This window comes from Pseudorca crassidens, chromosome 10 (assembly GCF_039906515.1).
Source record: "Pseudorca crassidens isolate mPseCra1 chromosome 10, mPseCra1.hap1, whole genome shotgun sequence".
NCBI lineage: Eukaryota > Metazoa > Chordata > Mammalia > Artiodactyla > Delphinidae > Pseudorca > Pseudorca crassidens.
Window position 1 is genome coordinate 41,007,656 of NC_090305.1, and position 21,607 is coordinate 41,029,262.

The 21,607-nt window shown below is 56.6% G+C and overlaps 3 protein-coding genes across 27 annotated transcripts in view; 1 reads left to right on the plus strand and 2 right to left on the minus strand.

The window, feature by feature from the left end:
• SYNGAP1 (synaptic Ras GTPase activating protein 1) overlaps window positions 1–14,200 on the minus strand; it is a 33,544-nt gene extending 19,344 nt beyond the window's left edge. For 7 of the 17 annotated variants that reach the window (XR_010946873.1, XR_010946874.1, XM_067753344.1 and 4 more), the window contains exons 1-4: window positions 12,109–12,375; window positions 8,686–8,807; window positions 6,468–6,573; window positions 94–185 (exon numbers count right to left, since the gene is read on the minus strand). Coding sequence is in view for 15 of the 17 variants with exons in the window: in XM_067753344.1 (XP_067609445.1) it covers window positions 94–185; window positions 6,468–6,573; window positions 8,686–8,807; window positions 12,109–12,175 (387 nt within the window). In the remaining 2 variants the exon portion in view is untranslated. Of the gene's footprint in view, window positions 1–93; window positions 186–308; window positions 3,927–4,019; window positions 4,093–4,204; window positions 4,337–6,251; window positions 6,403–6,467; window positions 6,574–8,685; window positions 8,808–12,108; window positions 12,378–14,029 lie in introns of those variants that run through there. The other 10 variants (XM_067753351.1, XM_067753339.1, XM_067753340.1 and 7 more) reach the window with 8 other exon arrangements.
• An 85-nt stretch (window positions 14,201–14,285) lies between these two features.
• On the plus strand, window positions 14,286–15,930 carry CUTA (cutA divalent cation tolerance homolog). Of its 6 annotated transcripts, none has more exons than XM_067753363.1 (6): window positions 14,286–14,434; window positions 14,836–15,044; window positions 15,204–15,263; window positions 15,373–15,418; window positions 15,542–15,591; window positions 15,709–15,930. In XM_067753363.1, exons 2-6 carry the CDS (start codon window positions 14,863–14,865, stop codon window positions 15,833–15,835), a joined length of 465 nt encoding a protein of 154 aa, XP_067609464.1. In that variant the 5' UTR covers window positions 14,286–14,434; window positions 14,836–14,862; the 3' UTR covers window positions 15,836–15,930. The 6 variants fall into 6 exon arrangements, with proteins under 6 accessions (XP_067609464.1, XP_067609462.1, XP_067609466.1 ...); XM_067753361.1 differs by having other exon boundaries at window positions 14,426–14,569; XM_067753365.1 differs by having other exon boundaries at window positions 14,428–14,569; window positions 14,885–15,044.
• Window positions 15,931–16,026: 96 nt separating this feature from the next.
• Window positions 16,027–21,570, minus strand: PHF1 (PHD finger protein 1). 4 transcript variants are annotated; one of them, XM_067753356.1, is made up of 15 exons: window positions 20,990–21,267; window positions 20,083–20,261; window positions 19,910–19,991; window positions 19,714–19,809; window positions 19,175–19,275; window positions 18,931–19,079; window positions 18,652–18,747; window positions 18,382–18,450; window positions 18,114–18,237; window positions 17,936–18,003; window positions 17,664–17,768; window positions 17,367–17,556; window positions 17,188–17,282; window positions 16,835–16,915; window positions 16,027–16,666 (listed from the first exon to the last, which is right to left on the minus strand). In XM_067753356.1, the coding sequence occupies exons 2-15, from the start codon at window positions 20,239–20,241 to the stop codon at window positions 16,378–16,380; spliced, it is 1,704 nt and encodes a 567-aa protein (XP_067609457.1). In that variant the 5' UTR covers window positions 20,242–20,261; window positions 20,990–21,267; the 3' UTR covers window positions 16,027–16,377. The 4 variants fall into 4 exon arrangements, 3 of the variants coding, with proteins under 3 accessions (XP_067609457.1, XP_067609459.1, XP_067609460.1); XM_067753358.1 differs by lacking the exons at window positions 18,931–19,079; window positions 20,990–21,267 and adding an exon at window positions 21,361–21,570 and having other exon boundaries at window positions 20,083–20,165; XM_067753359.1 differs by lacking the exon at window positions 18,931–19,079 and having other exon boundaries at window positions 20,990–21,270.
• Window positions 21,571–21,607: the final 37 nt, after the last annotated feature.

A 21,607-nucleotide genomic window follows, 5' to 3' on the forward strand; every position in this document is an offset into this window, starting at 1 on the left:
CTCCTTCCTCCTTTCTCATAATCCTCAGGCTCCCGCTGGGGCTGGAGGGGAGGGGACCCAGCTGAGCCACATCTGGCAGGCGCCTTCACTCACCGAGGGCCGAAAGGGTGCAGCGGGGGCGGCCTCCATGCTGTACTGCTTCCCCCCTGGGACGCTCTTCCTCCTCGAGCGACCCAAGTGGTATTCTGGAGGGGAGAAGAGGGCCGGAACAGAAGTTGGGGAGGGGGTTGCCGTTAGCCCAGGTTTCCACCCCTGGCCCCAGCACACTCGCCCACCTCCCTCTGCCCCTTAGCTCCAGCCTCACCTACCCCCCGGAAAGCAGCAGGAAGAGCAGCGGCGGCTGAGAAGCTGGCGGCGGGAAGGAGGGGGCAAGGAACCCGAGCCGGAGCCCCCGGAGGGGGACGGGGTGGGAGGCCTTAGGCCCATGACTGGGGCTGGGCCTGGCAGTCAGCAAAGGGGCATGGCTGAGAGGGTCAGTAAAACTCCAGGAATAAAGGACACCGAAGATCCACAGAACCTAGGTCCTTGGTGCCCACCCCCCCAGGAAGGGGCGAGCTGGTGGGGAAAGTCGGGTTAAAGGTCATTGACCAGAGGCAGGCCTTCCTCCTCCCTCAGCTGGGTACAACTTCCACCTGGCCCCTACTCCTGAAACCCCTCTCTGTCTGGAGGGCCAGAGCTACCTCCCATGACCCCCTCCCTGGACTGGAGGGGTAAGTCTTGGAAGGGACCTGTGAGGAGTGGAAGCGGAAAAAGCCTGGGGACAGAAAATTCAAGGAAGGGGTGGGGGGGAGGGGAGAAGGGGCTGGTTCCACGTGCACTGCAGTGGCAGGAACTCAGAAGTGAAGGGGGAAAGGGGAAAAGAGAAGAATGCAGGGGAACGGGCAGGGAGTGGGGAAGATGGGCAATGGGGACTCGGGGTACTCCCAAGTGAGGGCAGGGAGAGGAGGAGGAGGGGAGATGAATGCCGATGAAGCTCAGACTGCTCAGAGTCAAGAAGGGTGGCAGCTGGGAGGAGGGAAGCTGAGGCTCTGCTGCCAGGGAATTTAGAGGGGCCAAGTGGCTAGAGGAGAATGAAAGTGGGGGGATGCTAAGCTCGGGCTCCAGCTCCAGAATGGCTGCCCAGGCCTGGGCTCCCCCCTCAGCCCCACAGTCACCACTGCAGCCAATGGGGGGGCAGGTGCTGCATCAGGGGCGGGGCTACCATCTCCATGGCAACAAGAAGCTACATGCTGGGGGGGGGTGGACCGGAAGAGCTGCCTGTTAACCCTCTAGTTTCCAAAACAAGGGCGGGCCACAGCTACACGTTCACTGTCGGCTTCCTGAATTGCAAATCGCCTGCAAATTGCCCTAGAATAAGTCTCCAGCTTCCCTAGGCCTTTAAAACCTGGGTGTTAGGAGATGTGCACACAAAAATGTGGCTCCCATGACACAGGAACCCTTGTTAGTCCCTCAGGAACACATGTGTAAAGCACAAAAACATACACCGAGCTGTGGGGGGTACGTGCACATAAGACCCATGATACAAAAAATAAAAAAGGGATCTAGGTGCTTATGAGACATACAGGCAACTGTGAGAATGGGGGGGGGTGCCACGGGTCCACATTCTGAGACCCTGGGGCCCAGATACCCCACAGGATACATGCTTAGACATATGTGAGCACTGCAACAGGGGAGTACATACTTGGACCCAGACACTCACATGAGAGCTGCTAGTGTGGATGTGGGGCCCGAGTCCCTCGGGCAGTCATGTGGGCAGCACGTTACAGAAGGGGACATTTAACCCAGAGACACACACAGGGCCCCCACATAGGGGGAGCCACTTTAACCTCTAAAACACATGTTTGAGTATACCATGATCCTGACCACATCAAGGTATCCCTGTATCCCCAAAGCACAAACATCCTTCATTCACATGAGAAGTACAACCACAACCACTGTCTCAGGACAACCCCTTCTTCTCCCCCAGCCTTTCCCTGACTCCAACACATGAATCCGTGGTTGCTACCAGAATACAGACAGACCAAGGAGCAAACGTGTTAATTACCCTTCTGTAACACACTCAACAATGCATCTAAGGGTTCAGAATATCTCCTTCCTAGTCTTTGCCTTTCTCAGGTCTAGCTGCCTGTCTCATGCCATGGAATGTAGCTCAGCCACTATTTCCATTGGCAAGCTCCTGTAATAAAGGCAGAAAGTCTAACTTCAAATCCACTAAAATTACATTTTGGAACTAAAGAATTAACAGAAGGAGAATGGATTTGCTAATTGGTTTGCTTGGTTCTTGAAGTAATATAACGTTATACGTACAACCAAGCACTAAGATCCAAGAACTCCCATATAAGTCAGAGGTACACGGAGGCCACATACACATACACTTACAAAGACCCTCACTGCCACAGTGAAAAAAAAAGCAGAAACACAGAGGGAAAAGGGGCGGAGTGACAGAATCACAGGACATCCTGTTATTAGTGCTGCATGCAGTGACATGTGCAGAAAACAGGCACACGCCCATGTCCACACACAGAGCAAACCTGATAAGCATACACCACGATCCTGGGTCTCCATGTCCCATCCCTGCACGATGTATACACGCATGCACACGCATAACAGCCACCTACACAGACCCGTAACACAGGCATTGTGCACACACCCACACATGTACACATCCTGTATACACACACAATTGGACTCACATACACACACACACACACACACACACACACACACACAGCGAGGGCTTAGACTCCCGCCTCTCCAATCTCTCTAATCTTGCCATCACCCACAGAATCTCCCCTTGCCCTCCAATCCCCCAAATCCCTAACCTTCCCTTTGGCCTTTCTTCCCTGTCACACCCAGCTGGCAGCTCTCAAGGGGAGCCACAAAGGGAGGCTGCCAAAGCAGGTGGAGGAACAGAGTTGGACAGAGAGCAGAGAAATGAGGGGCAAATTCTGTGCTGGAAACAGGAACCTCTAACAGCAGTTCCTGCCATGCCAGGCCTCACTGTGAGCCAGCCTCTATGATGGCCTCCCCTGATCCAACCAAGCCTGATCCTACACGGCCTACACAAATCCCAACCCCATCTTGCCCTTTCTCCTCTGAGATCACTTTACCGAAGGCCTGACTCTCTCTGCCCCACAAGCTGCCTCCCCAGCTTCCAGGCCCCTTCTCCGCTGTCTCCAACCAGTTCCCCATCTTAAAACCTCTTCTCTCTCTTCTAAATCTGGCTCCACTATCTCCCACCTTCCCAGCTATTCTCCAGCTATTCTCTCTCCTGAGCTCTCTCTCCTCTGCAAGCCTCTCTCATTCCTCCTCTCCCCCAACTCCCCACTTTTCCTCTTTACCCCGCTCTTTCCCTTTTCAGCTTTTCTGTCCCCACTCCCTAACCGAGCAGGGGCTCACACCTGCTAGCCCAAAGGTGTTTCATACATGGTAGGATTCCAAGGAACACGCTCACACACTTACTCTCTCCCCCCACTTGCACACCACCCACATCCAGACACGCCCTGGACACCCATGCTGGGATTGACACAGATACCCAGGCCAATGATGGAACACACATGCAAAGACACACACTTGCCACCAGGGACACAGAAAATCCTTCTCATGCAGCCACACATCCCCACACACAGGAGGCTGATAGGAGGTGAGCCCCAGCAAGGAACATGCATTCTCAGGGTCAGAGGTGACAGGTACCAGTAAGGCCAAAAGCTGCCCCACAAGCCAGTGGTCAGCCCAGCAGCCCCCTAGGCAGGAAGCCGGCAGAGGCAAGATACGACAGGACAGACTTGAAAACCGCTGGCTGCACATGTGTGCACGAGGAACTGGGCCCCCGTGTGCACATGGCACCGACACACAGGGGACACGAGCTTGGACAGCGACACACACGCGGACACCCGGGCTGCCACCTCCACCAAGGGTCTCCAAGACCACCCCACACCGGCCGCCCCCGCGCGCTCGAGACCCTGCCCCCACGAGGCCTGTCCCCGACCCCCCGACCTCCGCTGTCCCCCTCCAGTTACCATAACTCCCCCCACTCGGAAGATGCAGCGAGAACATGCGGAAGGAGCAGCTGCTGCCGCCGCCGCCGCCGCCGCCGCGGCCTCCCCACCCCCCTCCCGGCGCCCACGCACACACGCGCCCCCGCCCCCAAGAGCGCGGCGCCCCCCCACGCGCGCGCTCCTCGTCCGCCCGGCCCCGCCCTTACCTCGCACCGCCCCCAGGAGGGGTCGGGGGGGATGTCCCCAGTGGGGGAGGGGCCCCGCCCCTGCGCGGGGGAGGGGCGGGGTGCAGCGGTAGAGGGGGCGGCGCGGCCCGGCTCGCGCCGCCCGGCGCGGTGGGGGCGGCGGCGGGGCCCGGGACGGCCGGGACAGCCGAGCGGTGACGGCCGCGGGAACGGCTCCCTCCGCCGCCGCTCCCGCCGCTGCCGCCGTTGCCCGGGCCCCGCCGCCGTTGCTAGGCGACCGCTGCTGCCGTGGCCGCCTCTGTCACGAGCCCCGTCGCCCGGAGACAGCGCAATAGAGACACGGGAGGGGGACGAGGGGACCCCCAAAACCAACCGGGCCTCCCACCATCCTCCTGAGCAGGACCCCCCATCAAAACCTCGGAGGGAACGAGGGGCTGCGGCTCCACCCAGCAGAGGAGGAGCCCTGGATGCCAATGCCCCTCAAAGGTCCGGCGACCTCTCCTGGGCTCGAGAGTCCACAGCCTTTGCACAGACCTTCTCAGACCCAGGTCCCCAGGGCCCCAAAGACTCCTATGTTCCCTGCAGCACATCCTCCATGCCCTTTACACATTCCACGTCCACCTGAGAACCCCAAACGTTCACCAGCTATCAACTCTTTCGCTAAACCCTCCCCCTAAATATATATACCCCTGGACCCCCTCCCGACCCCTATTGAACCTCCAACACAAACACCTCCACATACCGTCCTCCAACTCCAAACACACATGGGTGCCCTCCCCCTAAACACACAGGAGACCCACACCAGAGACCCCAGACCCTGAGGACTGAGGGTAAGGAGAAAGAAGGCGAATATGTGGGCTGAGACGCCAACCACCGGATATATGATAAACATGCTCCACAAGCATGTGACCATTCTGGCCTCGACACACAGGTATGCACACATGTACACAAACCTTTCCCAGACATGGACATGACTGACTCCCTCTCTCTCTGTCTCTCTCACACACACAGATGTGACAGACATCACACACATTCTCTGTACACACCACCACCACCACCTGGCTTTGCCTCACAGAGATGTGCTACCCACACACCCCCATGGTCAGAAGTTTCCATGACAATGACACACACCCCTGGCCACCCATCCACCCAGGGTCCCAGAGCTGGCCCCCAAGGGCAGTAAGGCCTGGGCCTATGAGAAGAGGGCTGAAGGGAGCCAAGGGATGGAGACAGGCCACTGGCTCTCTCCAAGGAAGAGAAACTGGAAGCCTGGATCCCTGAGGGGAGGGGTAGCTGGTGGAAGAAAGGGGTCACAAGGGGTTGAGGGGATGAAGGACCTGGACCCTTGGTCCTGGAAGGGGAACAGAGTGGTAGGGGGCAGTAACAAGGGGGTTTCCGGGGGGCTGAGGGCGTCTCTCTGCACCTTGGCTGCAGATCTCTGTTCTCTGCCTTCATCTCCCCTCACTGTTCCCATGGAAACCTTTTAAGCGAACTTCTCAGGAAGACAAAAATCTTTTTTTAAATGACTAAAGAGGGGGGTGGAGGGGGGGCAGAAAGAGGGAGGGAGGGGAAGAGACAGATGGAGAGAGGGAGAGTTGGAGAGACAGACTGAGCACATAGCTCCACAGACAGGCAGAAAGGAGATGAGATGGGGGTCTGATGGAGATCCACCGGGAGCAGAGGGGAGAGGCAGAGGAATCAAAAGGGATAGAGAAAATAAAGAAATCGGGGAGGAAAGAGAAACAAGGTGATAGAATTGCAGAAAACAGAAACAGCTGATAAGAAGAGGGGAAAAGGGTAAAGAAAATAGGGAGGGTCCACAGGCCATAAGGTCTGGAAGAAGAATCAGGAGCGTGGGGGTGGGGCTGAGGTCTGGGGGCAGGGCAGGAACTAGGTCATTCTTTCCAAGATCCCAGACCTGGGGCTGGGAGGGGCACGGGCAACTACACTCGGACAGGAAGCTAAAGATCTAAGGAGACTATTTTTGCAAGCACCGGGGAAAGAGTCAAACTTCGCTGCTGGAGAGGAAAAAGGGAGCGAAACAGCAAGGACCGCTGGGGCCTCTCACCCACAGCCTCCGTCCCGCTCAGATCCCAGAGGAGGGCGCCTGCTCCGCCCAGGTTCCCACTCGCAGAATTCGAGACTTTGTCTCCGCCTCCTCCCGGCCCCTGACAGCTCCTCGGTTCCCGGACTCCCCCTCCCATGCAACCCTGTCCACCTTCAGCCCTCTCCCCGCGACTGTCCGGGGCACGAGAGCCTGCTCGAGCCTGCTCGGCCGCCGTACCATGCTCGCCGTGGGGCCGCCCCTCCACCGGCACGGAGACTGTGCGTCTCAGCAGTTTGTTGCGACTGGACTCGCTCCTCCGGTCCCGGATCAGAAGGGGGTGTATCTAGGGGATGCGGGGGGGGGGGGGTGTCAGACCTCGCTGGCCCAGGCCGTCCCTCCTCTTTCCCTCCCCCACCAAGGAAGGATGAGCCTGCCTTTCCACCAGGCCTGACCACCTTCTGCCCCCGCCCCTCTATACTCTTTTAAGTGTCTCGGGGTGAGTGGATTTCTCGATTTCTTGTTCCCTTCTCCCTCCGAGTCTGTCTCCCTCATTCCCTTCCGTCCCACCCTCCTCTTTTCTTCCACCATTTCTTTTGAAACACCCTCCAGGGAATTCCCACAACCCCTCTGGCCTTCGCTGCTCCCTGAATCCACTTTCCCCTTGACCTTCAGTTCCTCCATTCTCCCTGTTTTCCTCCCAACCTCCCACCTCCCTCACCCCCTTCCCTCCCTCCGTGGCTGTCACGGGGGTAGCAGAAGCTGCATTTATAATCAGGATCAACAGCTTGTCTCCCTCCCACGGCCAGGCTTGCGGCCAGAATGGGACCCAACCTCCCCACCCCCCAGAGGGCTTGGTCACCTCCCCCCACCCTTCATCTCCTTCCATCGCCCCTCTCACTTCCCTTTAGCCATCACCTCTCCCTAAGCCTCATCCCCAACTCGCCCTTGCCACCTCCTTCCTAACCTCCACCCCTCCAAGAACCACCCACCCCACTAGTCCCCAGCCTGGGCTCCCCAACTCAGCCAATTCCAGCTCCCTGTGGTCCTACACTCTGTCATTTCCCACTCCCTCCCTCCGCACCCTTCCTATTTCAGTCTCTGGCCACTGGTCCCCTGGACCTGTCTGTCCCCAGCTCTGTCATTCCTTCATCCCCCCACCCACTGTCCTCCCTCTTCATCCTCACACAGTCTCCAGTTTCCCCAATTCATCCTACAGACCTCAAACCCTTGGTCAAGACCGGTGACCACTAATGAATCACTCAAATGCCCCCCAGTGCCTAAAACTTGACTCCCCAAACCACCTCTCCCTTGAGTCACCGTGTCCTCCCCTGGACACTTGGACTTGACTCTGTGCCTTGGAAGCTCTCTACCCAGCCATCTCTCCACACTCACTTGCCCCCCAGATCCCTTGAAACCCTGGTTAACCTCAAGTCCAGTTCTAACCCTGCCTCGCTACACCCTCCCTGACAGCTTTCGAGGCGCATCTCTCACCACCCCTCTGGTCTTGCAGGCTGCCCTATCACTCTCTAAAGCTGATCCCCAAATCACCCCCACTCCCAATCACGCCTCTGGGCGTCCACCCTTCATATTCACATCTTGTTTCCTCTGATGGATCCTCCACTGCTGACCCAGCTCCAAAGTCAGAACCCACACTCTAATCACCCTGCATCGCCGCCACTTCCCACAAGGATGCTCTGTTCATTTCACGTCTTTCACTCTGGCTAGTCCCTGCCCCTATCCCACTCTTACTCCTTTAGACAACTTCCCATACTCCCAGTTCCCCTCACCCCCAGGCATCTCTTCCCTTATATTCCTTCCCCATGTCCCTGGCGAAAGCCCTCCCAGTGTCTCTCTAAACCCTGATCTCAGCCTTCTCCATCTTCACTGCCAACCACACCCAGACCTACTGACCTCTGTCATCTCTCCTGGTACCCTGCAGCCCCTTCCCAGTTTCCCCACTCAGAGACCCCACTCTCTGAGTCCTGTACTCTGCCCCACGCCAGGGAAAGGACAGGGAGTGGTCAGTGATGGGGCTTACTGAGTGGGGGGAGAGGAGAGGGTCCTGACGATTGCTTTGGAGACAATCCCTCCAGAGTGATCCCCATGTCTTTACCCCTCCTCCAAGCCCCTTAGTTTCCCTTCCCTAGCCTAACCTATCCCACAATATGAGCAGGGCGAAAACAGGAGGCACCCACAAATCTTTAGAACCGTATCTCCTCCCCATCACTGTACATGGCCCTCAAAGACCCCCTGGCCAAGGGGAGAGAACACCTGCCCCTTCTGACATCCCAACCCCAATCTCAGTGGCCACCCTCCTCCCACCACTTGCCAGTGTTTCTCTCTTTGCCTTCTTTGTGTCTCGCGTCCCTTCGCTAATGAGGATTCTCCCCAGCCTTCTCTCCACATTTTCCCACACTACCCAGAGGTCTTTTCCCAGCCTTCCCACCCTGCTCACCTCGTCCTCATCCAGCATGAGAAGCTGGTTCCCCGAGATGATGCAGAACCGAGGGTTCCAACCAGGACGATCATATGGGGAATGAACGTATTGGGTTCGGTGCATAGGGGGTCCCCGTACATCTAGGGGGCAGAGACACACAGAAATGGTAAGGGAGGCTCTATGTATCTGGGAGACAGAGGTGTCTAAAATGGCAAGAAGAGAGTCCATAAAGGGGCAGAAGGGGAACCCACCCGCCTTGAGGAGATCACAGATGGGGGTGAGGCCCCCAGTAACTTTACAGGAACAGAAGATAAGCTGCTCTATCTGGGGAAAAGAGGTGAGGGGAATCACATCACAGGGGACTCTGGAGACTTGGCAGAAGAAATACAGAGGAGTGGTTCAGAGAGGGGAATTATATCATGACAGAGAAGGTACAAGTTGAGGCAGAGAAAGGTGAAGGAGCTCTCCAACCACTTCAGAAAAATAAAAAGGTGGAGGGTGCAGCAAAACTGGCAGAAGAAAAACACAGGGAGGTTGGTGGCAAGTGTCTGGGAAGAGGGAGGTCATCCAGATAGCTGCAGAAGACAAGGATTTGGACGTGGCACCACCCATCTGCAAGAGAGTAAGAGGAAGACTACAGAGCTGTGGGAAAGAAGGATGGGGATGCAGGGACATTTGGGTCATGAGACTCTAAGAGCTAAACATCTGGAAAAGAGAGGGAGTGAGGGAACTTACCTGTTCCCAGAGTCAGAGTCATGAGAGGGCCTCCCCTCCTGCCGCTCCTCTTTCCTCCACTCCCTCCTCCCCTAGCCCAACCCTGCTCGTCCTTTGGGGAAAGATCTGGTTCTGCTAGTGGTGGCGGGGAAAATGGGTCTTTGTAGGCATCTGGCTGTGGAGGGGATGGGGAGTGAGGAGGTAGGAAATATGCTGTTTGAATGAATACTGAAATGATGTCTTCCCCTACTCCATGCCCGGAGGTCGGAGGTCGAAGATTCAATACTGCCCCCTACACCACCCCCTCCCCGTCCTATCGCGTCTACACAGACAGGATGGGAGCCAACTCTACAAGTCAGGAACCTCCCCAAGGCTTGGTGAGGAGCTTGAGGAAGAAAGAGGGGAGGGAAGAATGGAAGATCCAGGCATGTGACATAAAGCGGGTCTCCCAAGACTAAAGCTGGGGTTGGGGACAAAACTTCTAAAAAAGAAGAACAGTAGACTAAGGGTCACCCCTGCTCAGAGACCCACCCCCACCCAGGGTCCTTCTTCCCCAATTTTGCTGTTCTTCTTCCCATGCCCCCATCCTTGCAAACTGCTTCCCCTTTAAACCCCAATGCCACACACCATCACAGGGACGTAGGAGACAGGCCCTATAGAAGACAGAAATCAAATTGGTGACATCAAAGTGATAGAAAATAGGCTTAAGGAATCAGAGTCAGAGTTTAGAGGAAGAAAAATCCTGTTACCTTTACAGGATAATTAATCATGGGTATATTGCAGGAAAAGAACTGTTCTTTGAACTTCATTCCAACTGAAAGCTCTGAATAGGAGTTTTGAAAAATCTAACCCCTTTCTGTCTATAAACATGTTTCAAATTTACCCAATCTGCAGGTCAGAGTCAGAGATGAACCCCCAGAATACAGGTATCTAGAAACCCCAATACTTTGAAACTCTCACTATCTCAATGCCACCTCAGAGATTCTAACCAATACCCTCTAGATACAGAGATTACCAAAACCCAGGCTCTGGGACTGCAGACACTGCAGGAAACATGTCCACTGCAATCAGACCCTGAGGACCCCCAGAGGAGACATCTGTTGATACATATCATCATCATGGGAGGGACTGGTTCAGGCTGCAGCCACAGGGAGGCAGGTAAGACTTCAGGGGACACCTTCCGGGAGCGGGGAAGGACATGGGGAACTTAGCTTAGGAGCAACTCTGGAAATATACACACACAAATATTGTCTGGATTTAAGTAAGGATGATTCTGGGAAGCAGATGCAAGAGACAGAGAAACACAGTTGAGAAAGGGGAAAGATTTACTAGGATGAGCAATTCCACAGGGCTCAGATGGGGATCTCTTGTAGGTCCTGTTCCAACCACCAAAACCTGTGTCTTTGCTCCCCAAATCTCCAACACCCCAGGAAGTAGAGGGGCCAAGAAAAGAGGAATGGGTGATAAGAGCTGGGGAAAGTGAGTAGGCACAGACTAGTGGTGATAAGATGGGGAATGGGGTGGGGAAGAGAGGATGGGGTGGAGAAGAAATAACAAGGATGGATCTAAGAGAAAAGGAGACAGGAATGATGGTAAATCTTTAGGGACAAGGGAATATACCAGAAGGGCTCAAATGGACATGGGGCAGAGAAAATGAGGTGGACCTCATAGGTACTAGGACAAGGGGGTCAAGAAGGAGGGGGCAAAGAGGTGGTAGAGATATAAGGGAGCTACCAGATAGAAGTGAGGAAGAGAATGGACACCAGAGAAGGGACTGATATAGGGGAAGGACAAAAGGGGGACTCATATAAGGAACGGACACCATATGGGGGGAAAGATATAGGTGATGGACACCAGAGGAGGGAGGGGGAATGGAAATAAGGATTGGAGGTGGGGGAGGGGGATAAAAGTGGTGAAGTGAAGGAAGTGGCTAAGACCCCAGGGATTACATTTCAATGGTCAAGGGCCTTGATGAGGGTCAGAGTGTGGGGCAGGGTCCTAACCCGCCCCCTACTCCCATCACTCAGTCTTACTTGTATTGCCCCCTCCACCCCCCCAACAAACACACACTGAATTTGGCCCTCCCCCTGCCCTGGTCTCTCCTCCCCCAACCCATTCCCCATTCTCTTTCTCCTCTCTTCCCTCCATCTGGACCCTCCATTCCTCTTCCCCCCTCCCCCCACTGCCTCCCTCTCTCTCCATCTGGCCCCTTCTTCTCTCCCTCCATCTCCTGTCTTTTTCTACCCCCTACCATACTCTGAGCCCCCCACCATATTCTTCCCCCCATCTTCTTGGCTTCTCTTTTCACCCCTATGTTTTCATTTTCTTCATTTTCCCCTCCTAGCCCCTCTCCTAAAACTCTGTCCTTCTATTTCCTTGATATTTTCCTCATCTCTCAGCTCCCACCTCCAAATTATTTCTGCAGCTCTTCCCCCAACCCTGTCCTTCTATCTTCCCACCCTTTCTGGCGATCTCTTTCCCCTTCATCATTTTCCCCTCAGCCCCCCCCTTCAAGGCCTGTTTCTTGGCTCCTCCGGCCCCTATCTACCCCTATTCTCTGACCTCCAATCCCTCCTTCCCCATTGCTCCCATCCCCGCCTTCCCGGTCCTCCTCTCCCCTTCTATTTCAGCTGCTCCCCTCCCTGGCCCCAGCTCTGCCCAGCCCCCCCACCCCTCCCCCCTTCTCCCCCCCCCCAACTGGCCCTCCCCCTCCCCTCACCACCGTACCTCTGAAGGGGGCATAGGACATCGCGGGGATGCTCCCCCGATGGATGGAGGCGCGAGACCTGCTCATCAGGCCTGGGGGGGAGGGGGCGGGGGGGCCGGGGGAGAAAGAGAGGAGAGAAAGAGGGGGAGAGAGAGGGGGAGAAGGAGGAGGAGGTGGAGGAGGAGGAGGAGAGAGGAGCGGAGAGGAGCGGAGAGGAGCAGAGAGGAGGAGAGAGGAGGAGGAGGAGGAGAATAGGAGCCAACGGCAGCAGCGGCAGCAGGGAGAGGGAGAGGGAGAGAGAGAGAGAGAGAGGGGGGCGGGGGAGCGAGCGCGAGAGGAAAGAGCAGGAGGAGGAGGAGGAGGAGAGAGTCTCTGCAGCCCCCACCCCTACTCAGTGAGAACCAGAGAGGGAGAGACCCCTGACTCAAAAACACACCAGAGACGGAGCAGTTCTAAAGATGCAGACCCCAGACCCTGTGATGGGGAGACCCCAGACCCACAGAGAAAGATACCTTGCCACCCGGGGTGGTGGGAGGGCGGGGGATAATCTGAGGCACAAACCCAAAGTCTAGAGGAAAAGAGACCCAAGTCTCAGAAAAAAAGACCCCAGGCCCCCCCGCCCCCCACTCTGAGATGGGTCAAAGGTCAAAACCTGAGCATCCTGTCTCAAAAAGGTTCTCCATAGCCACAGATATCTTAGACTCAAGACTCAGACGTGATCTCAGGGACTGAGACCTAAGAACTAGACTCAAAGAAATAGATGAGACCCAGATTCAGAAAGAACCCAGACCTAGAATTAGGTCTTTGAGAACTCAGACCCAGAGAGAGATATGAGACCCCAGACTTAGATCTCAGAGAAAAGAAACTGCAGACTCGGAGACTGACAACTCGAGAGACAGATACTCCAGACCCTGGGGGCAGTGGGGGCGGGGCCAGGAGACACTCAGCTAGCCCGGAGATGCAGAACTCAAGAGACCCCAGACTCATAAAGAAGAGTTTCTAAGATCTCTGAGAAAGGGTGATCGCGGACCCAGAAACCCCCTAAACAAAAAACAATGAAACTCAGTCCTGAGAAAGATGCCAATGCAAATACTGAAAGACCCCACAGAGATCTCAGAGATAAACTCCAAACCCAAAGACAGAGATCTCAGGGAGACCCCAGCCCCAGAGAGGCAGGTATGAAAGAACTCAGCCTGGGAAATGCCCAGTCATACCCACAGAGCAGACCAGAGACCCCAGACCTAGGAGGAAGGGGGAATACTGGGTAGGGGGTGACGCAAGAGCGTTTTTCTCCCTGCCTCCTCCCACCTATTTCTCCTCTCATTGGCCCCTGTCTCCATTTTTGGGTCACAGGATGTGCTTGGGCCCCAGAGAGTTTATGTAGGACAGGTCCTGGCTCCTAGGGGGATGGGTTAAGGGAAGGAGACCCAAGAGTGAGAGGTAGACCTGTCCCGGAGAGTGAAACAGCAAGGGGATAAGGGACAAAAGGACCATCACTACTTCCTGGTGTCCTCTCCATATCCCCAACCTGCAGCCCTTCCCCCACACCCCATACCGATTCATCAGTCTGTCTCCAGCTTTGGGGTTTCAGTTAAGAGTGCTGAGCGCCCTCAGCCCCATTTTAATCATCTTCTATCCCATTTACAGGGTCTCACTCTGTCCTCTTTTTAAAATGCATCTTTCCTCACCTAGGCATGGTCTTGCCATGCCGTGTCTGCCTAATCACTCCCCCCTACCCAGGGACAGCTGGTTCCTCAGGTTATACTTGTGCATCCCCAATTCAGGCATCTGTCACTCCTAACCAAAATGGCAGGGGGCGTTCTCTCCACCCCCTGAGGTTCAATCTCCTAAGACCCTCCCACTCCTTAAGGCCTCGGGAACAGTGTAGAGGCTGTTACTAAGCACATTCTGGGGTTTAAGGATGACTCCCCACTCCACAACCTGACGCATCGACTCTGCGGGGTCTCCAAACCCCCTTTCCTTGCGCCAGGTCTCTCATCACGTGGCCTGCGAGGCTGTCCCGCGATTGGTCTCTTCGCGTAGCTCATTGAGGTACCGCCGCCTGAGGGGACCGGCCCCCTCACGTGACAGTGGAACGCCGCTGCGGCTCTCCTCAGCCTGCAATAGGCCGTTTCCGGTTTACACGGAAACGGGTGTCCCATTTCCGTGCACGGCTGCAGACCCGGCTGTTGATTGGTTGGATCCCTCTTCGCCCCTCCCTCACTGGGAGGCGGGACAAACTGGGCCACGTGAGGGCAAGGATTGGCTGGCTCTGGGGGTTAGGGTGGTCCGGCTTCTACTGTCACGTGGTCAGCGCTGTTTTCTTATCACGTGGCTGCTGCCCAGGTAAGAAGAGGCCGCTCTTCCTAGCTTTGGGGCCCTTCCTCGGCGTAACGTGTGGCCTTTGATGTTCAACTCTCCTCTACCAGCAGAGGCTGCATGAGGGGGGGGCGGGCTCCCGCATTCCTGCTCGGCGGAGGGGTGAGTGACCGGCCCCGCCTCTTCCGGTCCTCGAAGCTTCGACCACCACCCGCATCCCAAATCCCAGAGGTTGGCCCGGGAGGAGGTAGTGAAAACCGAGTCTTTGTCTTAATTTTCCAAGTTTCTCTCTCAGCTTCAGGGACCTCTTCCTTTGGGGTGCAGAAGAGGGAAGGCAGAGCCTGAGTGTCTATCCAAGCAAAGGGTTCCCGGGGTGCAATTTCCTGGGGTATTTATGGGGAGACACAGAATTCACTTCCTGCTCTCAGGCCGCTCTGTTCCTGTCGCTTCTTTGGATGCCGGCCCTGCTGCCTGTAGTCTCTCGCCTTCTGTTGCTACCCCGAGCCCTGCTGTCCATGGCTTCAGGAAGCCCCCCGTCCCAGCCCTCGCCGGCCTCGGGCTCCGCCTACGCTGCCGGCTCGGTCTCTGCAGCCTTTGTCACCTGCCCCAACGAGAAGGTCGCCAAGGAGATCGCCAGGTGGGGACCTCAGTGTGGAGCGAGGAAGGATGCTTAGGAAGGGAGAGTTGGAGGTGGGGGAGAAGAGTGCCCTCCCGCTGCTTCCTGCCTGTCTCTGGGCTGCCAGTGCAAAAATCCGGGTCACGGGGTTTCTAAATGGGGCTGTCTTTTCACCTTCAGGGCTGTGGTGGAGAAGCACCTGGCAGCCTGCGTCAACCTCATTCCTCAGATTACATCCATGTGAGTCATAGAAGTTGGGGGGTTAACCTACCTCTCGGGTCTGACTGGCAGTCTTTTTTCCTTGGGGGAAATCTTTGCTGCCACAACGCTCTCTTCCTGACCTTTTCAGCTATGAGTGGAAAGGAAAGATTGAGGAGGACAGTGAAGTGCTGATGGTGAGAAACGTTCCCTCACCCAACAAAAACTTAATTCCCTGACCACTTACTTTGATCCCTGTCCCTCGTCTGAGATCCTGAAATCAATTTCACCTTTTGATTCAACTGTCTTCCCCCCCTTAGATGATTAAAACCCAAAGTTCCTTGGTTCCAGCTTTGACAGATTTTGTTCGGTGAGAACTTTATGGGTAGAGGTGAGGGTGTGTCCTGTGGGGTGAGACTTGCTGGGCAGTCTAAGGGGGTGGGCTCCTTCGGGTAAATCTCTGAGTGATCCCCCATCTTTTTCCCAGTTCTGTGCACCCTTACGAAGTGGCCGAGGTGATTGCATTGCCTGTGGAACAGGGGAACTCCCCGTACCTGCATTGGGTGCGCCAGGTTACAGGGTCAGTTCCTGAGTCCGGCACAGCCCCACCGTGATGAGCCTTTGTTTTTGCCACGTTCCCTTCATATACTTCAATGCCCCCTGCCTTCCAGGTGATGACTGGACCCTTAATAAAGCTTTAGTTCTGTCATTTTCCTTTTTCCTTGTCAAAAAGTGAATTTGGTTGGGAAGATCAGAAGTGCTTCTAGTCCCTTTGTTCTCATCTTTCAGAATGACTCAGAGCTGCTAAGTTTATTTATCTTTATTTCAACGATACAGAGCCCAGGATCCTTTATCATCCTCCCCTCCTCAGTCTCCGTCCCCAGGGGTTAAATAATTTTTAAAAATATTTAAAAAGCTGTAACAAAATAACATCAAAGGAAATGGGAAGAGGAATGGGGGAAGGGTCAGGAATCATGAAGGGAGTAGAGAAGAGAGAGCCTCTTCCCCAACCCCCCACCTGGATTCCAGCCTGGGCAGTAGGGCGAAGTACCCCCTACCGCCGCAGGTACATCCCAGCTGTAGGTGAGGTCAGAGGTCAGGGTATGAAAGTGCCGGTGTATGTGAATGGGGAAGTAAGTGGGCAGAGGCAGGCTGTTCAGAAGATGCCCCCTCCTCCCCACTCAACCAGGTACTGCACAGAGCCATCAGGCCGTACTCTCCGAGCAAGGACCCGGACGGGGTCCCCTCGGGACAGGTAGCCGACCCCACCTCGGACTCCTCCCCCAGTTCCAGGAGACAAACTACGGCACAGGGGAGAAGGGGGTGCTGAGCGTCTAGGAAGACCTGGGGAGGGGGCTGGGACTGAGGAAGATGAGGCAGTCATCGAGTGGGGGGCACTTTTAGGGAGGTCTGTGGGGAAACCAATGTGAAGTTCCAGGGGTGACCTAGGGAGAGAAGGCAATTGTCAGTCCAGATGGAGATTAAGGACTGACCAGAAATGGACGCCATGTGTGGATTAGAGAAACAAAAAAAAAACGGTTAGAGACCAAGGAACTTAAGAGCACAGAGGTGAAGAGGACAGAGGTATCACAGGTAAAGGAGTAGAATCTCACCTGTCTGGGGGTTCACCATCCCCAGAGGTCCCTGCGGTGCTGGCAGAGGGGTGGAAGGAAGCGAACATCCGGATGGGACTGCTGGGGTTGGGGGAGGGGGAAAGTCAGGACCCGAAGCAGGGGAACAGGACCCTCTCCCCTGAGAAGAGCAGAGCTCAAACACTACCCTCAAGGAACCCCTGTCCCCAGAATACTGGGAAGCAGACATTGGCTCTAAGTGTCTCTAGGAAAAGAAGTGGGCAGCCAAGGGAGAGAGGGGAAAGAATTCTGGGTGAGAAAGTCCAGAAGATGTAGACAACTGGAAGAGAGGTTCCAAGGGAGTACACCTGGCTGGAGGCAGGAGGTGCACTGACCTGGGCAGGCAGCGGGCATCTGTGGGCCGGAAGTTGTAGCCGCTGCTGCCCTGGTAACTCTGGTTAGGGCTGGAGGGTGGTGGAGACACTGAGGCCTAGAAGGAGCAAAGGACTGAGAGATAATCCTTGATTTCTTCCCACACCACCATTTGCCCCACGGGGTGCCCCTGCCCTTGTACCTGCAGTGCCCTCTGCAGACGAGCCCGCTCCCTCTGCTCCTGGGGCTCGGGCTGGTTGCGCACTGCTGAGGGTGGCCCCAGCTCCTCCATTTTCCCCTTCTGCCTCCTCCTCAGGGGCTCTGGCTCCGGCCTCCGGCGCTTCCCCAGGGGACGTGAGACCCCTCCCCCAGGGCCCTGCCCTGAAGGGAAGCTGTAAGAGGCCTCCTTATCCCCCCAGCCCCCTCCCGGACACCCCAAGACCTCCCCGACTCCATACATACACCCTGAGAACTTCCCCATCCCCCCTGGACCAGTGACCTGGTGGGGGCTCCATCTCCAGTAGGGGCCTCCACAGGGGGAGGGATCCGAGCATGGAGACCAAACAAGCATTTTCTCTTCTTAATCTCCCTCCCTGAAATGAAACTGGGGTAAGGGGAGAAATAATATAAGGTCAGTGCCGTAGAAAAGGGACCCTCCTATGCCATTACTCAGTCCTTTAGAGAGGTGATCTTCCAGGTGGGCTGCAGCCCCTCCCCTCCCAGGCTGCCATACCATATCTCCATCCCTTTCTGAGCCTCCCTCCAACTCACCGGTCCTTGTGGCTATTAAGAGCAGAGAGGAGCCTGGAAGAACGTTCTCCCTTGGGGGTGTCTGAGAGCTGGGGGAGGGGAAGGAAAATGGGGTCAGGGGAGCAGTGATTCCCTCCCTCCCCCTTTTCTCCACATCTCCTTGGTCCACCCTGACCCCCAGAGCTACACTACCCCTTACCTCCCCAAGGAGCAAACTGTCCCAATTCTCAGAGGTGAAGGGGAGGATCTCACGGTCAAAATCAAAGTATTTTTTCTTACAGCAAACGCTGAGGTGGTAGAGGACAAGATGAGCCACGTCCACCCTGGAGAAACATTAACTTGTCAAGGTGGTAGAAGGGTTACAAAACCCAGGGGGTGTCCCAAGGCGGGGGGCTGGGGCCTGTAAGGTGAAAAACTGGGGGTGTTGAGGGAGGAGTTACGCTGAGGTCGTGCCCCATCCAGCTCACCAGCGAAGCTGTAGCCTCCGGACCTTCTCAGGGCCCCCCCGACACACACAGCATTCAAACTCATAGAACCTGGACATGGGCAAGAGGGAGAAAAATACTTTTTACAGGAAAACTACACCATGCTGTGGCGGCGGGGGGGGGACTCCCAAGCAAGGACCGGGCCAACAGGTAAGCAAAGCTGCAGAGGTTGGGAAGAGACCAGGTCTGGGATGGGAGGGTGGGGGATGGAGGTGATGGAGCAGAGCTCTTGGAGAGCCCAGCCAGGCTCACCTGTCCCCGTAGAGGAGAGGCTTGCTCAGACACTGGGTGCAGGCCTCATGGAACCACTGTAGGCAGCTCCTGCACTGCAGCATCTTCAGGTTCCACCTGAGGGGAAACACAGGACCAGTGACCCCCAAATACCCCTCCTTAACTGCCCCAAACCCAGCTCACCACCTTCTCCCACACCTTCAACACTCCAGCCAGCCACCCTGTTCTTTCTCCCTCGTTCCTTGCATCCACCACCGCCCCCCACAACTTATTCCCTAACCCCCGCCCCTCACTACTCACTCCCCAGGGCCACCACAGTAACAGTAGCTCTGCTGCCGGTTGCTCAGATGCCCGGCGTCCCAGTCCAACCCCTTTAGTCCGTACGGCAGGGACAGCTTCATGCCCAGCATGGCCCGGGCATAGGGGCCCTTCTTCAGCGCACCTCCCCTCTGCAGGTGGAACAGGCAAGTGGCCTCAGGGGTGGGGGAAGGAAGGACTCGGGAGAGGCTGGGGGTGGGAGGCTCCCACAGGAAGGTGCCTTTACCTTGGTAGCGATGGCAAAGACACACTGGCGGCAGACCCAGGATGTGCCCTCTCCCTCTCCGGGGGCTGGGGCCCTTGGAACGTGGCAGTCCTGATGATAAGCTGAATAACGATAATATTGATAGACCACTCATTGTGTTGCATACCTGTCTGCACTAGATGTTGGGACAGGAGGAGTCTTACCCATCTCACTTCATTCTTGACCATGGTCCTGCTGGGGTGGGCGTGTTACCTTTATTTTAATAGCAGGTGAGGCAGCTGTGGCTCTTAAAAGTTTAGGGACTTGCCCAAGGTCACATGGGTAGAAAAGGGTGTATTTGAACTACTTTCTGCCTGCAGAGCTCACATGTCCCATCCCATGTTTGCCGCTCCCTGTGCTGGAAGGGAGTGAGGTTACAGGGTTGAGGAGATGGGCCAGAGCAGTGACTTGGGGACTCAGGCCAGGACAGGTGGTATAAGGACCAGTGCTAGAGGGAAGGGTGAGAGGCAGCCTGGAAGGCCCAGGGCAAGCTGGACCATTCAGGTGTCCCGCTCTCTCACCGTGGCGACACTTCTCACAGCTGACCAGCCGGTTCCCAGGGACCACAGTCTCAGAGCGACATACACAGCAGAGGAGTTCCTCCCCAGGGAGGGCAGCTGTGAAGAATACAGTGTCAGAAGGCCTGTCCTTAAGCCCCTTCTGCCCCCCACACCAGGTTTCTGTTTTCCACGGGATGCACACCCTCAGGCCTCTCACCAGGGCTGATGTCTTTCCATAGAACCAGAAACTGGGAATCATCCTCAAACTGGACCAGACACACCTCCCGAGCACTGTCCACCTGGAATGGGTGGGCACAGAAGATCAAATGGAAGTCAGAACTAGATAAGGGAAATGAGAAAAGGTAACAAGTCAGAGATCAAAGGTCTTACCTTTTTGATGGTCCCCAAGTATAGCAGCCCATCTGTCCATCTGGCCAGCACATCTTGACCCTCCCAAAGTCGAGGCCTGGAGCCTGAGGTGGGAGCAGGGGAAGCTGGGTCCCAAAGTGGGGGGGCACCAGAGCGGCTCAGCCGGGGGGGCTGTGCCATTGCATCCTGGGGGGGCCTAGCTAGAAGTGGGATGGGAGGAGAAAGTTATGAATATTGAGGAACTGGTCCCCATTTTCTTTGCCTATTTTTCTGTCAAGAACTCAAGCAGGTGTGCCCCCAGTCTCCATTTCCCTGAGACACCTGGATGGGAAACCACTGGGCCCCCCTCCCGAGCTTCTTGACTCCAACTCTCCCAACACAGTCACCACTGGCTCTCTTCTCCCTACCCCCCCCACCAACCTAGTTCTCTAGTTTCCCAGCTTCCAGAGCTCCCCTGGGATGTTATATGCTGGCCTTGAGATTTTAGCAGAAACGATGGTTGCAGAGGCAAAGGTTACCACTCAATTTCTACTACCACCTTCTATTGCTGTTTAGAGGGATCATAATTGGGGTACTGTTTCCCAGAGATGTGTTTTAGGAGCTTTTTCTGGAGACGTTTTCCAGAGTGGAAACGGTTGCCTCCCGGGCCCGCGTGTCTCATTCAGAACAATCATCTTGATGCCAGGTTATGTCAGGTTACCCTTAAATTCGGGGCTCCCGCCCCCGGGTTAGATAACTTCCCTGAGTGCCCCGGGAGGGGGGCGTGTCCCAGTCTCGGTCTCTACTCCCCATGACGGCGAGTCCGAGAGGGGACTTGAGTCGGCCCGACCCGACCCGATGCCCGGGCGACGCGGCTCTCCCGCCCGCGCCCTGCGCGCCGACCCCCGGCTCCCTGCCCCCCCACGGGCGCCTCCCGCCGCCTCCTTACCAGTGACAGCTGGGGCCGCCGGGAGCCGGGCAGAGGCAGACGTGGGAGACCGAGGCGAACCCCCCGCGCGGGGAGGGCACGTCTGGGCGTCGGGGGGCGTGCAGGCAGAGACCGGGGGGTCCCCAGGCCCAGCCCCTCCGTCCCGGCGGCTCTGGGGCGTATGACGCAGCAGCCAAAGCAGCGGCAGCGGCAGGAGGAGGAGGCGGCGGGGAGAAGGAGGGGAGGGGAGGGGAGGAGAGGGGAGGAAAGGGAAGGGAAGGGGAGGGGAGGGACAAACCGGCTCGGGGGGGAGGATGGTGGGAGGGGAGGACTGGGGGGAAGGAGGAGCCGGGGGTAGGGGGGCGGGCCCCACCTCACCCCACCTCCCTCACCTCCAACAGGCCTGGAGGGTGCAGAGCAAGCGGCGCCTTCTCCGCGGATGGGGCGTGCGGACTGTCGGACCCGGCGAGAGAGGGAATCCCCGCAGCCCCATCCTCCAAAGGGAGACTTGCCCTCGGGGCAGGAGGAAATACCCCCTCCCGGCCGCCGGCGTGCGGCCGGGCCCTCACCCCATGCCACATCCGTTAACTGCCCCCCCAACCTTCAGTGTCATTCCAAGTCCCACCCCCCAGCCCCAGT

What these genes read in the sequence shown, in the direction of transcription:
- CUTA (XM_067753360.1), top strand. Translation starts at nt 14,528, where the DNA reads ATGAGGGGGGGGCGGGCTCCCGCATTCCTGCTCGGCGGAGGGGTGAGT. An exon ending in AGAGGTTGGCCCGGGAGGAG is followed by an intron (nt 14,655 to 14,884) that starts GTAGTGAAAACC and finishes TGCTGCCTGTAG; the next exon opens with TCTCTCGCCTTCTGTTGCTA. An exon ending in GTCGCCAAGGAGATCGCCAG is followed by an intron (nt 15,045 to 15,203) that starts GTGGGGACCTCA and finishes TTTCACCTTCAG; the next exon opens with GGCTGTGGTGGAGAAGCACC.
- PHF1 (XM_067753356.1), bottom strand. Translation starts at nt 20,241, where the DNA reads ATGGCACAGCCCCCCCGGCTGAGCCGCTCTGGTGCCCCCCCACTTTGG. An exon ending in CCTCTCCTCTACGGGGACAG is followed by an intron (nt 18,451 to 18,651) that starts GTGAGCCTGGCT and finishes GCCCATGTCCAG; the next exon opens with GTTCTATGAGTTTGAATGCT. An exon ending in GATGGTGAACCCCCAGACAG is followed by an intron (nt 16,667 to 16,834) that starts GTGAGATTCTAC and finishes TTCTCTCCCTAG; the next exon opens with GTCACCCCTGGAACTTCACA.